At 51.1% G+C, this 19,635-nt stretch overlaps 1 protein-coding gene across 1 annotated transcript in view; it reads right to left on the reverse strand.

The window, feature by feature from the left end:
* Positions 1 to 771: 771 nt before the first annotated feature.
* Positions 772 to 19,635, reverse strand: part of PCGF3 (polycomb group ring finger 3) — a 63,883-nt gene continuing 45,019 nt past the window's right edge. Inside the window, exons 9-11 of the mRNA XM_050790746.1 lie at positions 10,323 to 10,460; positions 6,132 to 6,212; positions 772 to 4,881 (exon numbers count right to left, since the gene is read on the reverse strand). Coding sequence (XP_050646703.1) covers positions 4,834 to 4,881; positions 6,132 to 6,212; positions 10,323 to 10,460 — 267 coding nt within the window. The 3' untranslated portion in view covers positions 772 to 4,833. The remainder of the gene's footprint in view (positions 4,882 to 6,131; positions 6,213 to 10,322; positions 10,461 to 19,635) is intronic.

The following is a 19,635-nucleotide window of genomic DNA, read 5'->3' on the forward strand; positions in this document are numbered from 1 at the left end:
GCTGGTAATCAGACTGCCTTGGCCTCCCACAGTGCTGGGATTACAGGCGTGAGCCACTATGCCCAGCCTAAGTCAGTTAAGTCAGACTGAACCTATTTTTAAAGTTTACTGCTTTAGGTTGTGAGAATGTAATTTTGGCCATATTCTCCTTTCCTTCCATTTCTAGTTTTCTCAGAGTTTCAAAATTGTATATTTCTTAACTTTTAAAAACTGAAGTTTTGGCCATAGTGCTTTTTTTGGGGACGGGCGGCAAATTGTCATAGGGAGACGGAACATTCATTTGTTAGTTGACACACCTATGGGAATCAGTAAGTTCTTTTTTATCTGTATTTTCCTTGGCATAATCAGCTCCAAACTGCAGCGACCTCTTTCTGCAAGGAGACAAACTGAGCTTTACGAAGTTTCTGGCCCAAACTCTGGTAGCAAATGCCGGACCAATTTAAATGAGGGTTGGCAACCAGAGTGACAATTTACAAATGCTGCCCGGAGCAAATCGAGACGTTGGTTAACCTGGGAGTGGGGAGGGCTGGGGTGAGGAAGGGAGCCGTGGGCTGATGTGTGCTTGTGTGGACATATGTGCACATATGTGCAGGCATGTGGTCTGAGCGCACACATATGTAGCATGCATGTGTGTGTGGCCAGTGTGTCTGCGGCCAGGCTACCTGAGTGGTCCATCCAATACCCACGGCATTGTTCATCCCATGAGCAAGTCATCTCTCGTGCTCGTACAAATGATTTATATAATACATTTCCAGCCAGAAACACTTTCACTTAAGCTTTTCTTTTGCTTTTATTACAAGCATATAATATTAATTGGCAAAACACTGAATACAAGCTTCACTATCATAAAATCAAAACATTTAAGCAATATTCCAAAAAAGATTTGACAAAAACTAGCCACCAAGAGTACAAAAATTACACACCAACACAAAGCATAAAAAATGTAAACTTTCAAATTAAACAGTCAAAAACATGTATCTGCGTGATCACCTCCACACCTCGACTGCCTTCGTCTGCCGCACACTGCTGGTAAAGGCTGGGTGGCTGCACCGTCGTCCCCTAACCCAACATTGCTTTCGTCTGGGAAAATGCGTCTGACAGCCAATTAAGCCATGGGAGTGGACATTTACACGGAGGCTACGCACATCTCAGGGGACGCTCAAACTGCAGTTCGTTCCTCAGACGCACTATTGGGTGCGAAGGACACCTGGAGGGTGAGGGAGACCTCGGCGCGTTCCTGCGGGGCCTTGGCCACGTGGCCATCGCCCGCACCCTGTCCCCTGCCTGGCAGGGGACACAATATTTGTACAGATTATGGTATCATTTGAATGATTTTCTAATCTACTTATCTCAATTTATTTATTTAAATGTCAAGGCAGAGAAAGATATTGATCATGTTAAGGTCACGTGATGTGGTGGCGCAGTAATGACTTCCTGAGGAAACAGAGAATTGGATGTTTTGTGATTTAGCTATGTGCACTAAACTTATTTTCCATGTTTTGAGAGCACATTAAACATTCACGTACAATGTGGGAACAGGCTGGCTCATACCCAGAACGTCCAACCCAATGCCACCCTTTGAATCACTGTGAATGCCGTTCTGTTGCCATTCAGAGAAAACAAGCAAGGCTGCAAAGCCCGGGGGTGCAGGCAGCTGCAGTGTTTGGGCCAGGGCAGCTCTGCTCTTGTGGTCTGAGGCCATGTGGCCCCACCTCGGGGCGGCCTGGCCACAAGCACGTGGGGTCCAAGGCACCAGGACCCAGGCAGGACCGAGGTGGCCCCACAGCGTGGCCCGAGGCATCACTGGCTGACAGGCACTCACACACAACCCCAATGACAGCATTCTCACAATAGTAACAATGAAAAAGGAAAAACCAAAAGCTGAATGTATATATTTTGGAATTCCATCTATGTTCCCTTTCAATTTAGCAGAATAAATGCTACATTACAATTTAAACAGATGTCTAATAAATGTGTGTTGGAACCTATTGCACAAAAGCATAAAAAATGCTCTTCATCCACATAAAACAAAAACATACAAATTAAAAGCTACTCAAAGTAAAAAGAAGCTTGCAAAACATCTCACAATTTCATTTTATATGCCTGTAAATAAAGCTGGACCACTGAAACCAAACAATTGGATGGGAAAATATGATAGAAGGCTTAAAATAGAATAAATAATTTTATAAAGTTAAGTTTTCTTTTTTAACCCCCCAAATCTTAAATTCAATATTATATATTCTATTTGAATTTTCTATTTCCATGAAAACTGCATTGGTGAGACCGTATTCCGGGTAATTAGCCCCACTGCTGTTGAAAACGACGCATAAGGTGATTTAACAGCATTTGTTTTACCAGCATAAATAGTTGTGAAAACTTCTTCACAGTAACTCCATCTGTTTAAAAAAAAAAACAAAAAAAAACCACTTAATAGAATCCAATCATTAACCGATCCTGGCTTTCATGCTGGAAAAAATGAAATTCAGCCTTTTTCTGTGAAATGAGAGCTTGACAGAAAGGAAAGAAGGCCGCCCAGAGGCTCCACGGACGGCGGGGCCATTGCACTCCAGCCTCCAACGACTAAGGCTGCAAGGTCAGACGAGAGGCAGAGGCCCCAGGGCCGAGTCCTGTAGTGAAGACTGTCTGCACGATGAACTCCTAGAAAAATAGGGACTTCTGCTGCTGAGGTTTTGTCAGGTTAACGCGGTTACAAATGCAGGGTCACCACCGGCTGGAGACATCAACACGGGCTCCACTCACCCGTCTCTCTGTGTATTTAAATATATCAGCTTAGCACCATAGCAAAGTCAAGTGATTTCAAAGATAGCTACAAAGTTACAAATATATATTATGACATTATTACAATGATATTCAGTTTAATCTGAACTGTGATTTAATTTTATTTTAATTTGGAGGCTTGTAACTGTTTAATCCTTTCTTATTCCGCCACACAGGAAAATGCCTAAGTTCTAATGTTACACTTAAAACTGCACTGTGATAACACACGGTTGTACAGAATGCTTCAGCAGTATGTATATTTTGAGGTAGACAGGTAATATTTATTCATACACAGCTACTCATAGACCCTTATACAGTGACTCTAGAAAATGATTTGGATGAACAGCAAGCTTAGGTAACTGAGTAACTCAAACCATCCTGGGAGTTGATGGGCTTAAAGAAAGAGATGAATTTTGACCAATTCCTAACAAAGAACTTGCTTTTGTTTTAAAAAGGCCTTACACTGACAATCACTCAGATGGAATTAATATGCATGTTTTCCTCATCCCTCAGATGAGGTCTCTTGAGCTGCTTTTTATCTAAAGGAAGCAGAAGAAAACAGCGAAATTCAAGAAAAAAATGTCCAAGGTGGATGGCTTCTTGGAAAGCCTGAGTGGTGGCCAGGGACCACCTGGGCTCCCAGGGAGCGGAGGGAGGAGGGATTCAGTTCCACAGGAAATAAATGGGAACAGCCTGGCGGAGAAGACAATGACAACTGCAGGACAACACCTCAATTGCTCCAGAAAACAGCCCTTGCTCCTCCTTCTGGCCTTTCCACACTTCCAAGTTACTGTTTTAAAGGAAAAAAAAGTGTGTGTGTGCTGACAGTTTATTCTCTAATGTGACAAAAACATGACCATCCAGGAGGAGAGGGGCTGACACTGCAACCAACTGAGGCTGAAACACAGCTTCAGCTGAAATGCAGCATCTGCAGAGCGGGGGTCATCTTCCCTCCGAGCCCTTCAGCTGCTCACCCTGTCCCTGCAGCTCAGAAAAACACCCTTCCAGTAATGGGCCGAGGAGCACAACAAGCTCCTCCCACCAGCAAAGGGGAAGGGGAGGCCTTGGACAGAGGGGGCAGTGAGTGCGTCTGGGCATGAGCCCGAAGCAACCACCAGCAAATCCTCCCCACGGACGCCAGGAGAGCTCTGATCCCAACCACCACCACCTCTCCCTTCAGCAAAAAACGGGGAAAGAAAACGTAGGAAACCAAATGGCGGCACTCAACAATTTGTGCCGTTTTTAATACAAGTGATTTTTAAAAATAAGAATTGTTCTGCAAACCAGCACTGAGCTGGTCACATGGCCTCTGGTCTACCTGCTGAGCGTGTCAGAAACCGCAATGTGGAGTCTGGGGTCCCGTTTCCAGGGCTGGGTGTGTCGGCCCCAGGCGAGTGACAGTTCGAGTGAGTCCCAAGTGCCGACCTCACACAATGAAGGGTGAACCAGTCAGGGAGCTGCTGTCGTGTTTCATAAGGTGGGAAACTGAATACAATGGTCAAATCATAATGTTAATGGAAACCTCTTTTGATTTGCTTTTAAATTAATTTTTCATATAACTTCTAAATCTTCAAGAAGCTAAAGGCAACATAAATATTGTCATTCACCATGAAGACATTTTTTCAATAACTTAGGAAGGATTCAATAAAAGTCCAACTATTATTTGAGGCTTATCATGAAACCTAATTCATAAACTAAACTGAAGTGAATTCAGATTTTCAAGACCTGGAAAGCAAGCAGAGGGAGCTCGTGTCAGAAAGTGACTCAAAACCGTGTTGCCTGCGAGAATCACTCTCGCCTGCGAGGCTGAAGCACGGGGTGGGGGGTTGGGGAGAGGACGATCGGCTCTGGGAGACTGTGAAGTGTTTTCATCCTCTGTAAACGTGGTGCTGGTAGTGTCTTGTTGAGTGTGAATTCTCTCTCATACAAAAGTTATAAATATTCTCTATTCAGAAGTCTGGTCCACATGACACCCAGAGGCAACGTTCTTAAGCGCGGTGGCCGGGAGCACCCAGGGGTGCAAGGGCCCAGTCTGCGGGTGCTGTGCGGCGCCATTCACAGCAAGTCCATCTTGGGTCTGTAGTGCAGCAGGAGCGGCGCCTTCTGGAAGACACAAGAACACAGCGCCTGCTTAGCAGGGGTGGAGGCGAGGAAACAGACTTACTTCATCGGGAAGGGCACTGAGGAATTGCGTCCCGTGAGACACAGTCCACACGGAGGACTACATAGAGACCCTTCTGTTCTGAGCAATGTCAAGATGCCAGTGGGGGAGACAGGCTGGGAAGACATGTGCCCTCTCCCCTGGCCCCAGGTGACCACCTTTACCTGATGTGGCCCTGGCCACCACTCCCTTGCCCCCTTCTCCCTCAAACCCTCTGGCCCAGCCCCAGGCCAGCCTTGGCTCCTTACCCCCTCTCCCCAGGCAGCAGCACCAGCTGAGGTGGGAGAATTCCACCACTGGTTTCCTGCTTCAGAGGGGCCCAAAGGCCCCAGGGGACCCTCTGCTCATGGCACTCATGGCCTCGGCAGTTTCCCACCGGGGACTGTGCCCCTCAGAGCTCAGCTGGCGCCTTCCAAGCTGGCTCTGGGGTTGATGATTTCAGAAAGACCAGAACTGTGTTTCATAACCATCTCTGTAGCTGAGTCATCACTTTTTTTTTTTTTGATACGGAGTCTTGATCTGTTGCTCAGGCTGGAGTGCAGTGGCATGATCTCAGCTCACAGCAAGGCGTGCAAGCTCCACCTATCAGGTTCATACCATTCTCCTGCCTCAGCCTCCTGAGTAGTTGGGACTACAGGCGCCCGCCACCATGCCCAACTAATTTTTTGTATTTTTAGTAGAGATGGGATTTCACTGTGTTAGCCAGGATGGTCTCAGTCTCCTGACCTTGTGATCTGCCCACCTCGGCCTCCCAAAGTGCTGGGATTACAGGCGTGAGCCACTGTGCCTGGCCAGAGTCATCACTTTTAAGCTTTTAGATAAGAGATGCGGGGCCAGGCGCGGTGGCTCACGCCTGTAATCCCAGCACTTTGGGAGGCTGAGGCAGGCGGATCACGAGGTCAGGAGATTGAGACCATGGTGAAACCCCATCTCTACTAAAAAAATACACAAAATTAGCCAGGTGCAGTGGCAGGCACCTGTAGTCCCAGCTACTGGGGAGGCTGAGGCAGGAGAATGGCGTGAACCCGGGAGGCGGAGCTTGCAGTGAAACGAGATCGTGCCACAGCACTCCAGCCTGGGCAACAGAGCAAGGTTCTGCCTCAAAAACAAAACAAACAAACAAAAAAAAGAGATGCACAGCAAAGTCACTGCCATTCAGAGCAGACTCTGAAAATCAAATCACGCGTCTCACCTTGAATCTCCACCTCGTGACAACAACGAACTTGAGCGTGTGGTCCTTGCCCAGGATCTCCTCGTTGCATAAAATGTCCAGCTGGGGGAGAAGCAGGTTTGATTAGAAGCGGGGAGGTGCTCAATCCATGCTGACATGGCCACCTCGATGCTGGTGTGAAATCTGCAGCCCTTCCCCAATCATGCAAGAATGTGGCTAGAGACGGTGGTGGTGGTTCACGTATTCCTCCATCCCTACCTCACAGCCTAGACACGGGGTGTGGTTCACGTATTCCTTCATTCCTACCTCACAGCCTAGAGACGGGATGTGACTCACGTATTCCTCTGCTCCTACCTCACAGCCTAGAGACGGGATGTGGTTCACGTATTCCTCCATCCTTACCTCACAGCCTAGAGATGGGGTATGGTTCACATATTCCTCCATCCCTACCTCACAGCCTAGAGACAGGGTGTGGTTCATGTATTCCTCTGTCCCTACTTCACACCTAAATGGAAATCCAGTGCAACATACAAGCTATGACAGAGCAGGCCTGTGCCAGTTAGGGGGATGACATTTCTGCAGGGGGTGCAGGCGCAGGGACTAGCTCCTTGCGGTTGTGGGCTCCCATTCCACCCCCACCTGGCCTGCAGCTGCCCTGTACCCTTTTTCTCTTGACGCCCAGGCCCCATCACACCCCGTCTACCAAACCTGCTGTACTGAGAAATGGGAAGAGGTGGTTTGCAGCCCCATGAGCAGCCCAGACAGCTCTGGAATCGGGTACCCTGGTTCCCCAGGTGGCACAAGCACCTGAGAGGCCCACAGGGCTGATGTGTTTCCCTCCCCATACCACCCAGGCCTGGTCCACACCAGCCCCCTCCCACGGCTGCAGCCTCCAGGGGCACCTCTCCCCACAAGCCTTACCTTGGGTCCAGGCTGTCCCTCCCTCTCACCACAGTGCAAAAAGGCACTGGGCTCCCCAGTCTTTTAAAAAAATTAAACAGACTTTTTAAACAACAATTTAAGGTTCACAGCAAAATTGAGAGGAAGGTACAGGGAGTTCCCGTCCCCCTTGGCCACCCCCCAACCAACACCCTGCATGGTAGCACATTAGTCACCACCCAGGAACCTGCATTGACGTCACCTCTAGAGTCCAGAGCTGATGTCAGGTTGCCCTAGTGGCAAAGCCACAGGTGCACATACAGCAGCATTGCTGCCCAGGAGCCCTGTGCCTGTCCACTCCTACCACCCTCCCCAAGCCCCTGCAGCCTCCGGATGGTTCTGCCTTTTCCAGTGCGCCATGCCGCAGAGCTGGAGTCGCACAGCCTGCAGCCTTTTCAGAGGGGCTTCTCTACTTAGTAACAGACACTTGATTTTTCTCCCCCATGCCTGCTCCTGGCCTGACTGCTCGTTTCTTTTAAGTGGTGGATAATATTCCAGTATGGACGCACAACAGTTTATTTACCCACTCATCTACTGAAGGCCATCTTGGTCGCTTCCAAGTTTTGGTAATTATGAAGAAAGCTGCTATCAACATCCGGGTGCAGTTTTTTGTGTGGGCAGGAGATTTCGTTTAAACAACAGGGGGCATGGCTGCTGGATGGTTTGCCAAGAGTGTGTTTTGTGTTGTCAGCAGCTGCCAAGCTGCTCTCCACAGGGGTTGCAGGTTCCGCTTCCCACAGGAATGAATCTGCGTTCCCCGCATCTCCGGAGTGTGTTGTCAGTGCTTGGGATTATGGCAGTTCTACGAGGTGCGTGTGGTGCCACGTGGTTTTACTTGCATTTCCCTGATGATGTAGACAGTTCTTCAGATTCCTTTCTGGGGAAGACGTGAAGCAGCCCCATCTGTCTGAGTGGCTGGTTGCGGGGCTGAGAGGCACGGTCACCGCAGCAACAGCGAAAACCTCACACTCTTCCCTGGAGGAACCAGCCCTGTGCTGGGAAATGGCCGACCTCTTCCCCACCCCCTGCAGCCCCACTGCCCCCGTGGCTTCCCGCTCCACCTCCACATGAAAACCCAAGGACTTCCTCGGCCTGCTCCGTCCCCAGCTACCATCCATCTTTTCTGTTTCGCTACACAGAAAAGCAAACAAAACAACTGAAACTTAGCAAAAAGACTTTCCCCATTTCCTCCTCTCCCTTCCTGCAATGTCCTGACTTTTCTCCATGGGCTCCAGGCAGCCCGTGCTCACTGAGTCTCCCCAACCCCAGTGTGCTGTCTGTATCCCCTGCCAACATGTGGGACACTCAAGGCTGGCACTAGCCCCCCATGATCTGACACAGCCTCTGCTCTGTGTCACCACAGCAGCTACGCCTGTTCCGAGACGCCACACCGCCCCCCGCTCCGCCAACCGAGCAGCCGCAGGCCTGCAGTCATTCCTGACCCCTTCCTTTTCTCTGCATTGCCACCCAAATACATCAGCAACTTATTGTGGCTTTCTCTGAATTAGTCTCCCACGGCTACCACGGAAATTAGCACAATGAGCGTGGTGGCTTCAAACAATAGAAATGTACTCAGTTCCAGGCCGGGCGCGGTGGCTCAAGCCTGTAATCCCAGCACTTTGGGAGGCCGAGACGGGCGGATCACGAGGTCAGGAGATCGAGACCATCCTGGCTAACACGGTGAAACTCCGTCTCTACTAAAAAATACAAAAAACTAGCCGGGCATGGTGGCGGCGCCTGTAGTCCCAGCTACTTGGGAGGCTGAGGCAGGAGAATGGCGTGAACCCGGGAGGCGGAGCTTGCAGTGAGCCGAGATCCGGTCACTGCACTCCAGCCTGGGCGACAGAGCAAGACTCCGTCTCAAAAAAAAAAAAAAAAAAAAAAAAAAAAAAAAAAAAGAAATGTACTCAGTTCCAGAGTCCATAAGAGTCACGCTCCCTCTGCAGGCTCCCAGGGAGAAGCACAGTCCATTCCGTGTTGCTGCCACAGCACGCCACACACTGGGTGATTTATGAAGAACCCAGTTCTTCATAACCCAGAACTTCAGCACAGTTCTGGGAGCTGCGGCATTCAAGGTCACCACGTTGCCACTTGTGAAGGCCTTCTGCTGCGTCCGCACGTTGGGAAAGAAGAGGGAGAACCCATGCTGGCCAGTCCTTTCACAGCAGCATCGATCTGTGCATGGGGCAGGGCCCTTGGTCTGAGTGCCTCCCCCAGGCCCTAACTCCCAGCACTGCCCCGCTGGGGATGGAATTTCCAACATATGAATCTGGGGGATGCCTTTGGACCACAGCAGGGGAGCCTGCCCTGGCTTCCAGCTGCTGGTGGCCCAGGCACTCCCTGGCTCGCCTCAAGGCTGCCTCCCTCCAGCCTCCAATCCGTCCTCTGCTCTGTCCTCACCAGAGCCTCCTGTCCCATCTTGAGTCTTCCTCTGCCTCACTTGTCATGGGATTTAGGCTCCACCCATACATTCCAGGATTATTTCATCTCAAAATCCTTCACTCAATTATATCTACAAAGATCTTTTTCCAAATAAGGTCCCATTTGTAGGCTCTGGGGGTGAGGACATGGCTTATCTTCTGGGGCCCACCGCTGAGCCCACTGCTGCTCCAGAGAGCATCTCAAGTCTGTCCACTTCTCCACCCTGACTGCCCCCACCACAGTCCTCCTCTTCTGCGACTCCTGGTGCTGGCCTCTCCTGTGTCCGTTTCTGCACAGCCTGAGCAATTTTCAAAAACGACACCTCAGACCCATGCTCCTGCCCACAGCCACCAGTGCCTTCTCTCTCCACGAAGAGCTGGACCCTGCTGGCGCCTGCATCTCCATGGTGTCACCGCCTTGGGGGCTCACAGGGACCCACACTGGCATGTTCGTGATGCACCCGCTGCCAAGGCCACCTCACGCCAGTATTCCTTCATCTCCTTACGCACCACAGCCTGGAAAGGTCCTCCCTCTCTCCATCCGCCCATGTCTCCCCTTGTGAAATTAAAGCACAGAATTTCTCGTTGCGAGGAAAACCTTTACCCTATTTTAAAACAATCTCATCATCCCCGCCCTAGTTCTCTCTTCCACTCACAGTGGCGTTCCACGTTCCCTGTCTCTGGGCATCCTCCTATCCTGCTCCCTGGTGGAGCAGGGAAAACTGATTTTTTTCTGATTAAAATCTCCAAAGTTGTTAAAAACAAAACAAAACTAAGCAAAGAATCTTAGAAGTGTCACTTTTACAAATAAGAGAGGACTTGTTATGGTTTCTACTTGGGGATCAACTGTTACCTCGTTAAAGGACGAAAGGTTGAGTTTTTTGGCGATGAACTTCTTTAGATGCAAGACGGTTGCCTGGGCGGAGCAGCGGATCCACTTCCGCTTCAGTCCCCGCAGTTTGCTGCTGTTACACTCCAGGCAGATGCTCACCTGCAGGAAAGGACGCTGGTGAGAACACAGCAGACAGGCTCCCCCGGACGGTTCTGGAGGCTTCCTTAGACATATTTCACTAATTCCTCAATCTAGGACTGCTGACCTTTTTAAGATCAGACATCTGCTTTGACTTCAACAGTGCAGAAAAATAATCTTACATACCTTATCTGAAAACCTGTTTATCATCTGCTTGCCATTTTGTGAACTATCACCTCACCCCGTTAATTCTGTGTGTTATTAACATAATATTTGAGAGTTAATTCCAGAGTTATTTATCCATCGCAGGCACTGAGTTCTTGGTCTCCAGCTAAGCCTGTCTGGACAAACACGGGGCAAAGAAGAGTGGGTGGCTCTGTGTCTGCGAATGCACTCGGGGAGACAGCAACGACTGCAGGAAGACAGTAGGGAGAAGGCTTGAGCAGAGCCTCAGGTGGAAGGTCACAGCTGCCTTCCAGGTGACCAGCAGCTTGGCAGGAGACCCGCAGGATAAAAAGTGACTGAAGGGGATTGTGGAGTCCCAGCAGCCACAGGGTCCCAGTGGGTGCGAAAAGGAATCTGCCCAGGACCAGGCTCAGGACGAGTCTTCACCCGAGGGCCTGGCTGCTCGGCCCCCAAGATATGCCTGACAAGGAAGGGCGATGCTCACGGCAAACACTTCTAGAGGTGGAGCCACAACAAACGGCACAGTTAGGCCCTAAAAATGCAGTGGAAGGATGACCAGGGGGTTAACTGAAATATGTATGTCTAAAATTACAAAAGATACAAAAGGGAGGACACCAGGGGTACAGACAGGCAGGTGTTGAAGGTAATCAGACACAATTTCTAAAAATAAAAACACTGACAGAAACTAACATCTCAGTGGATGGCTGAACCACAGATTCATCTCAGCTGAGGAGAGATTGATATCCTAAAAAAAAAAATCACTGGAGGAAGTTACCCATAAGGAGTGGAGACAAACATACCAATTAAAACAATAAAAGGAAGGCTAAGAGAAAGGGGGGAAGATGGGAGCCCCAGAGAAAAGAACAGAAAGGAAAGGAAGTGTTAAGAACAGTGACTAAGGATTTCCTACAACAGTGAAGGTCAGATTCTCAGTTTCAGGAAGCAAAATAATCCAAAATAAAAGAAATAAAAAGAAATACACACCCCGACATGGTGCAGTGACTGAGCACAGCCCATTACAGGCCCCCGCAAGAGCCACTAAGAAGAGAAGTGGATTCCGTGCAAAGAGCAAGAGAGAGATCCTTGCTGTAGGGTGAGGATGGAGTGAGGGGCTGCCTGCAAGCATCACAGGAGAGGGGCAGCACGGGGAGAAAGACCTAGAGTTCGGAGGGAGAAGAACACAGGAGAGGAGCCGCGCGGGGAGAAAGACCCGGAGTCCGGAGGCAGAAGAACTCGGGAGAGGAAGAACTCGGGAGAGGGGCAGCGAGGGGAGAGAGACCTGGAGTTTGGCGGAAGAAGTGAGAAGCGGGAGAAAGGGCGTGCCCAGTGAGAGCGGCGGTAGAGGTGCTTGTGCGGGGAGGGGCACAGACTTACAGTAACTTTGGACTTGTTTTTTTTTTTTAGACAGAGTCTCCCTCTGTCGCCAGGCTGGAGTGCAGTGACTCGATCTCAGCTCACTGCAACCTCTGCCTCCTGGGTTCAAGCGATTCTCCTGCCTCAGCCTCCCATAGCTGGGACTACAGGTGCCTGCCACCACGCCCGGCTAATTTTTTCTATTTTAGTAGAGACGGGGTTTCACCATGTTGGCCAGGATGGTCTTGATCTCCTGACCTCGTGATCTGCCCGCCTCGGCTTCCCAAAGTGCTGGGATTACAGGTGTGAGCCACCACGCCCAGCCCACTTTGGACTTTTAAAAATATAAATAGTTTAAACATTTTGTAACCACTAGTAAAACAGAAGTAGAGCTTATACCTTGTAAACTAGGGGAAGAAAGAAAGAGATTAAAGTTAGTAATTCACTTGACAACAGGGAGGAAGAAAGCATAGGAAAAAACTGATGAAAAGAGCAAAATAAAAAAATAAAGCAGGAACCAACTCAGATCCTCCATGGAAAAATCGTGGAATGTGTAAGGTAATGTGCCAGCTAAAAAAGTTCCTGATTTTTTTTTTTTTTTTTTTTTTTTTTTTTTGAGACGGAGTCTCGCTCTGTCGCCCAGGCTGGAATGCAGTGGCGCGATCTTGGCTCACTGCAAGCTCCGCCTCCTGGGTTCACGCCATTCTCCTGCCTCAGCCTCCCGAGTAGCTGGGACTACAGGCGCCCGCCACCTCGCCCGGCTAGTTTTTTGTATTTTATTTTAGTAGAGACGGAGTTTCACCGTGTTAGCCAGGATGGTCTCGATCTCCTGACCTCGTGATCCGCCCGTCTCGGCCTCCCAAAGTACTGGGATTACAGGCGTGAGCCACCGCGCCCAGCCAAAAGTTTCTGATTTTTAAAAAAACCTAACTCTATGTTGTAAACAGTGTCACATTTAAGACACTTTAAGAACAGAAATACCACACAAGTATTAACCAACAGAAAGCTGGTATAGCTAGATTAGTATTAGTCAAGCAGACTTTAAGAAACAGAGCTTAGGCCTGGCGCGGTGGCTCAAGCCTGTAATCCCAGCACTTTGGGAGGCCGAGGCGGGCGGATCACAAGGTCAGGAGATCGAGACCATCCTGGCTAACACGGTGAAACCCCGTCTCTACTAAAAACACAAAAAACTAGCCGGACGAGATGGCGGGCGCCTGTAGTCCCAGCTACTCGGGAGGCTGAGCCAGGAGAATGGCGTGAACCCGGGAGGCGGAGCTTGCAGTGAGCTGAGATTGCGCCACTGCACTCCAGCCTGGGGGACAGAGCAAGACCCCGTCTCAAAAAAAAAAAAAAAAGAAAAAGAAAAAAAGAAACAGAGCTTAATGAGGAAGAAGCCCCCTAAAGACAAGAAACATTTCTATACGGGACACAGCTGGTAACAAAAGCGCGCCGACAGAATGGCCATGGTGGGCTTCACGTCTCTGTAAGCAGCGGACGTGCCCTGCCCTCAACAGGCAGCCGCCGTCTCAGGCTCAGGGAACAGGCGCGCCAGGCACGCACGCACAAGTCTGAGGCAGCAGGGTCTGCAGTGTGTGGGGCCCACAGGGCAGCAGGAAGGGGCTGCACTGATGAATGCCGGCCTGCATGCACCTGAGGGAAAACGCAGACACATACAGGCGGGGGCGGGGTCAGGGGTGGGGGGGGATTGTGGAAGAAAAACAAGAAAATGTTTACATTTGCTCAGATTTGCATACATACAGGAGGTAATCACACAGTGGTTCTCTAGAGGTCACTACAGACAGTGACACAGATGAGAACAAAATTAAACCTTTTCTATAATATTAATCTTAGGACTAAACCAATGTATTACCTATTTAAATACACTTTAAGTTACAAGCACACTTCTAATTTTTAGGCTTTATTATGGCAGAGTTTACACACTTCTTTTATGTATATGATGCAATAATCTTCCATACATTCACAGACTTTCTCGATGATCGCCATGGCAGTCTGGGATGGTTTCCATCACCTCAGAACCCCCCATCAGGCCCTTCTGCAATCTGACCCTGCTGGGGGAGTGGGGTGGGGAGTGAGTGTTTAATGGGGGCAGAGCTTCAGTTTGGGAAGATAAAAAGGCTCTGGAGATGATGGTGGTGGCGGCTGTACAACATTGGGTTTGTACCCAAGGCCACTGAACCACACACCTGAAAATGGTTAAAATGGCATATTTTATGTGCATTTAACACAATTTAGAAAGCTGGTAAAAAAAAAAAATGAAAATTTAAAAATTATTTTAGTAAGAACCAAATTATGCAGCTGGAAAGTAAAGGAATGTTCAACTCTAGAGTTTAGAAAAGAGCCGGGTGCAGTGGTTCACACCTGTAATCCCAGCACCTCGGGAGACTGAGGCAGCTGGATCATTTGAGGTCAGGAGTTCGAGACCAGCTGGGCCAACATAGTGAAATCCCGTCCATAATAAAAATACAAAAATTAGACGGGCATAGTGGCGTGTGCCTGTAATCCCAGCTACTCAGGAGGCGGAGGTGGGAGACTCACTTGAACCAGGGAGGCAGAGGTTGCAGTGAGCCGAGATTGCGCCCCCACACTCCATCCTGGAATATAGAGTAAGACTTCGTCTCAAAAAAAACCCCCAAAAAACAAAAAAAAACAAAGGCTGGGTGTGGTGGCTCATGCCTGTAATCCCAGTATTTTGAGAGGCCAAGGCAGGTGGATCACCTGAGGTTGGGAGTTCAAGACTAGCCTGATCAACACGGAGAAACCCTGTCTCTACTAAAAATACAAAAAATTAGCTGGATGTGGTGGCGTGCGCCTGTAATCCCAGCTACTCTGGAAGGCTTAGACAGGAGAATAGCTTGAATCCGGCAGGCGGAGGTTGCGGTGAGCCGAGATCGCGCCTTGCACTCCAGCCTGGGCAACAAGAATGAAACTCCATCTCAAAAAAAAAAAAAAAAAAAAAAAAAAAAAAAAAGGACAATTCTGAAGAAGAAAAATGAGGGGGACCTACTCTCCCAGAAGACCACAGCTTAATGGTAAAATAAATCATTGCAATTCAGTTAAGTTCTTTGTTGTTTTGGCACAACGGGAAACAAGAGACCAGCAGAACAGAGCAGAGAGCCCGGGGGGACCTGACAGTGTGGAAACCTGGCAAAGTTGAACCCACCCATCCATTCTACACACAAGGTCAACTGTAGGGGCTTACAACCCAACTGGGAAAAGCAAACCTTTCAAATATGTTACAAGACAACGTAGAAGAATGTATTTATGACCTTAGAATGGGGAAACATTTTTAAGACACAAAAGAAAATACCGAGAAATTTAATTATGTCAAATTTAAAACTGTGGATGATGGTAGGTTGAAGAAAGCCAACAGCCACAGAAGGAAAGACGATCGCTGCGGTGAGCGCGGGGCGGTGAGGGAAGAGGCAGCCCTGCAGCTCACGTGAGGAAAAGTCAGGCTGCCCAGGACAGAGACGGGCAAAGAACAAGTAAGCAACTCACACGCAGAGGAGCCCAGAGACGTGCGATGAGCCGCTGGACACCCCACACACAGGAGACTGATCAGAAATAACACAGATACCGTGGAACACACCTGCCCAGGGGGACAGGTGCAATGTCTTAGAAGAGTGATGGGCCGGTCACCACCTAAAAGTCTCCAATGTTAGAACAGATGGGAAATTAAGTGTAAAAACGTCACAGCGTACCAACACGTGCCACGCACACACTGTGCACACACTGTGCGCTCCGCGACACCACGTGGCCCTGTGTGAACACGGCAGTCACCATCAAGCGGTTACGTTACACAGCTCGAAATGCAACTTTGATTGTAAAGAGGGCACTACAGAAGGACCTGTCGCTTTCTATGCCTACCCATCGGCCTGCCTGAGAACACTGAGCTCCTTATCCACCTGGAAATGAAAAAGAGCCCAAGATCTGGCATCTGCATCTGGGTCACCAGCGAGTCCTACAGGCTCCCTCCCTTTTTTTGGGGGGGGGGGGGACAGAGTCTCGCTCTGTCGCCCAGGCTGGAGTACAGTGACGCGATCTCAGCTCACTGCAAGCTCCGCCTCCCGGGTGCACGCCATTCTCCTGCCTCAGCCTCCCAAGTAGCTGGGACTACAGGCGCCCGCCACTTTGCCCGGCTAATTTTTTTTTTTTTGTATTTTTAGTGGAGACGGGGCTTCACCGTGTTAGCCAGGATGATCTTGATCTCCTGACCTTGCGATCTGCCCACCTCAGCCTCCCAAAGTGCTGGGATTACAGGCTTGAGCCACCGCGCCCGGCCGCTCCCTCCCTTTTAAATATGCCCCAACCCAGTGCTGCACACGCATTGCCACCTGCCTGGGCCTCCGGCTCCGACTCCTGCCTGGTCTCCGCATGGCCATCCTGGCCACGCAGGCCGCTCACTGCAGAGCAGCTGGCTTTATCTGGGGATAAAGCCACGCCCGGCTGCATCCCACAGCACACCCTGACCTCACATTCCATCTGCCTCATCTCCCTCCTCTGGGTAAACAGCAAGTTCTCACCATGGGCCCCCAAGGTCCCCAACCTCACCTCCAGCCTTGGCTCGTTCACTCTGCCCCGAACTCGCTGCCCATGGCACGTGGGGCAGCTTGGCACCAGTTCCCAGCTCACTGCCCCCTGCCTCACCTCTGCAGTCCAGGAGACGCTCTTTCCACCCTCTGCCCCTTCCACGTCCAGGGGGTCTGGCTTGGATGCATGGGCTCTCTGCTCCCCACCAGCCAACCCTCACCACGCCGGCTGTGAGGTCCCTGCAGGCAGAGCCCACTTCCAGCAGCCGTGCAGCAGGAGCAGGGGTCCGGCTCTCGGGTGCGAAGTCCCAGGAGCCCAAGGGTGCGGACAGGAGCTGGCGGGCCAGGAAGGCAGAACTCAGAGGAGTGAAAACAAACCATATTTCCAACTCCACATACAGGAGCCACTGGAGCCTCTAGAGGGCGGGAGGGGCCCCACACCAGGCCCCCAGCCTGTTCAGGGCACAGGAGCCATTTCCCCTGTTTCTGGTGCTGGGACACCACACCCACCACGTCACAGGCCCAGTAAAGGTTTCCTAACTCCGTACGAGTGAAGACGAGCACAGACCACACCAGCTCCGCAACCCCACTGGGGTCTGTGGGTGCCAGGACCACCAAAGACAGACGCAACTCCTCCCAGGACCCAGAAGGCCCCTGAAGTCCACTGGGCAGCTGCTCGCTCCAAGGGAAGCTGAATGTAGGGTTTGTAGGAGGTCAGAGTCTCACTCTCGTTGCCCAGGCTGGAGTGCAGTGCCTTGAACTCAGCTCACTGCAACCTCTGCCTCTCAGGTTCAAGCGATTCTACTGCCTCAGCCTCCTGAGTAGCTGGGAATACAGGCGCCCATCACCACACCCAGGCTAATTTTTTGTATTTTAGTAGAGATGGGGTTTCACCTTGTTGCCCAGGCTGGTCTCAAACTCCTGAGCTTAGGCAACCTGCCTGCCTCGGCCTCCCAAAGTACTGGGATTACAGGCATGAGCCACCACGCCTGGCCCAGAGTGTTCTTTTTTTTTTTTTTTTTTGAGATGGAGTCTCGCTCTGTCGCCCAGGCTGAAGTGCAGTGGCACAATCTCGGCTCGCTGCAAGCTCCGCCTCCCGGGTTCACGCCATTTCCTGCCTCAGCCTCCGAGTACAGGCGCCCGCCACCACGCCTGGCTAATTTTTTGTATTTTAGTAGAGACGGGGTTTCACCGTGTTGGCCAGGATGGTCTCGATCTCCTGACCTCATGATCCACCCACCTCGGCCTCCCAAAGTGCTGGGATTACAGGCGTGAGCCACCGCGCCCGGCCAAGAGTCTTCTTAAACATTAAGTTCTAGGCTGGGTACGGTGGCTCAACCTGTGGTTCCTACTCGGGAGGCTGAGGTGGGAGAATCGCTTGAGCCCAGGAGGTCGAGGCTGCAGGGAGCGGAGATTGTGCTACTATACTCCAGCCTAGTCAAGAAAGTGAGATCCTGTCTCAGAAAATTAAAAAAAACTTTAAAGTTCTATTCTAATTTCCTTACCATTTGCTCCGGGGCTTCTCAGCTCTGGGAGAGAAGCTGCCCACGCACTCTCCTGGGCCACCTGGCAGCTCAGGTGTGTGAGCCATCAGGGCCCAGACGGGCCTCCAGTGAGGGCTGGGATCTGTCTCCCACTATCCAGGTGACTGAGCTAATCTCAAACACAAACCTTTGTGGTTCAACAGAGGACAAAGCCTACTGAAGTGAGACAAAAGAGTTTCATCAGGGACATGTTCAGAAGAGCCCCAGACGGACGGGCACCAGGAGGGGACTGGCAATCCCGAGGCTCTGAAAACGAAGATGGGCGGGGGCTGAGCGTCTGGATCGGACAGAGGCCTGAAGGGGGTGGGAATCTCTGGGGTTGCGCTGACGGGGTCACGGCCACGTGCCGGCCCCTCCTGTCTGCCCAGCCTCAGTCTGGTGGGGAGACCCCGGGGGCCTGGAACCGGAGTAGGAGGCTGCATGCACAGGGGTCGAAGTCCACGTAGAGCCCCTGTACCCCCAAGACTGCACCCCACCCCACCCCCAAGTCCTGGTGGACACTCAGGACCCCAGCTCAGGGCAGCAGGCCCGGCCCCCACCTCACTCCTTATCCACAAACCCCACCCTTGGCTGCCCAGTCTCCAGAGGCCTCAGGATGCCCACGCAAAGCCAGGCTCTGGAAGCGGTGGCTGTGGGGGAAGGAGCAGAACAGCTGCAGGCCACACATCCAGGAAACCCGCCGGCTGCTCCCAAAGAAGTCAGGCTCCAGAAAGCAGAGTTCTGGAATTAAACAGACCGATGGCTTACACTTAAAAACAGATGAGAGCGAAGAACAGCTGTGAAGCAAATGAGTCACCTGAGGCTTCCGGCGGTGAAAGGAATGGGGTCACACAGAGAAGGTGGCAGATGCAGGGACTGCAGGAGGCAGAACTGAGAGGAGAAAGAACGACCAGGGACCTCAGGAGGGAACAGCAAGGGCAGCGGAAGAGGCGGCTTCCGCCCATTTCCGAACTCCCAAGGTCAAGTGTGGGAAGCACCATTCACCTGTGCAGGGGGAGCGTCTTCCAGGAGGATCCCCGTCCCACCCTCGTAAAACAGAAAGAACGGCCTCGTCAAGTACTTTGGTTTCGAAGACGTCGTGAGTAAAGAAACCCGACAGGCTTTTGCGTTGCTCAGCGATGACTAAACTTGCCTCCCTCGGGAAGATTCGGAGGAGCCACCGGTCCCAGGAGGCCTGTGCCTTGAGGCTGAGTGCCCACCAGCGGTGGGTGGGGGTGAGGGGGCCTGCGCCCGTTCGATGATGGAGAAGAGGTTGCCTGTGAAGCCAGCACGGCCGGCTGATGCCACCCTGAGCCTCGGCTGCTCCAAGCTGGCTGCTGAACCAACCTAGAGCTGGAGCCCAGCCAGAGGCCGGAGGGGTCGGAGGGGCCAGAGCCTCCAGGCACAGGCACAGCATCCACACCCTCATGCCCTTCGGAGGGGCCACCAGGGGAGGGCACAAGGCTGGGAGCAGAGACATGGGCCTGGGTGGCGGGTGCTTCCCTCATCTGTGTGGTTTTTTTTTTTTTTTAATGCTTAGTATGAAAAGTACATAATTTAATCAGGTCATCCGAATGACTGAGA

The sequence above is a fragment of the Macaca thibetana genome, chromosome 5 (assembly GCF_024542745.1).
Source record: "Macaca thibetana thibetana isolate TM-01 chromosome 5, ASM2454274v1, whole genome shotgun sequence".
NCBI lineage: Eukaryota > Metazoa > Chordata > Mammalia > Primates > Cercopithecidae > Macaca > Macaca thibetana.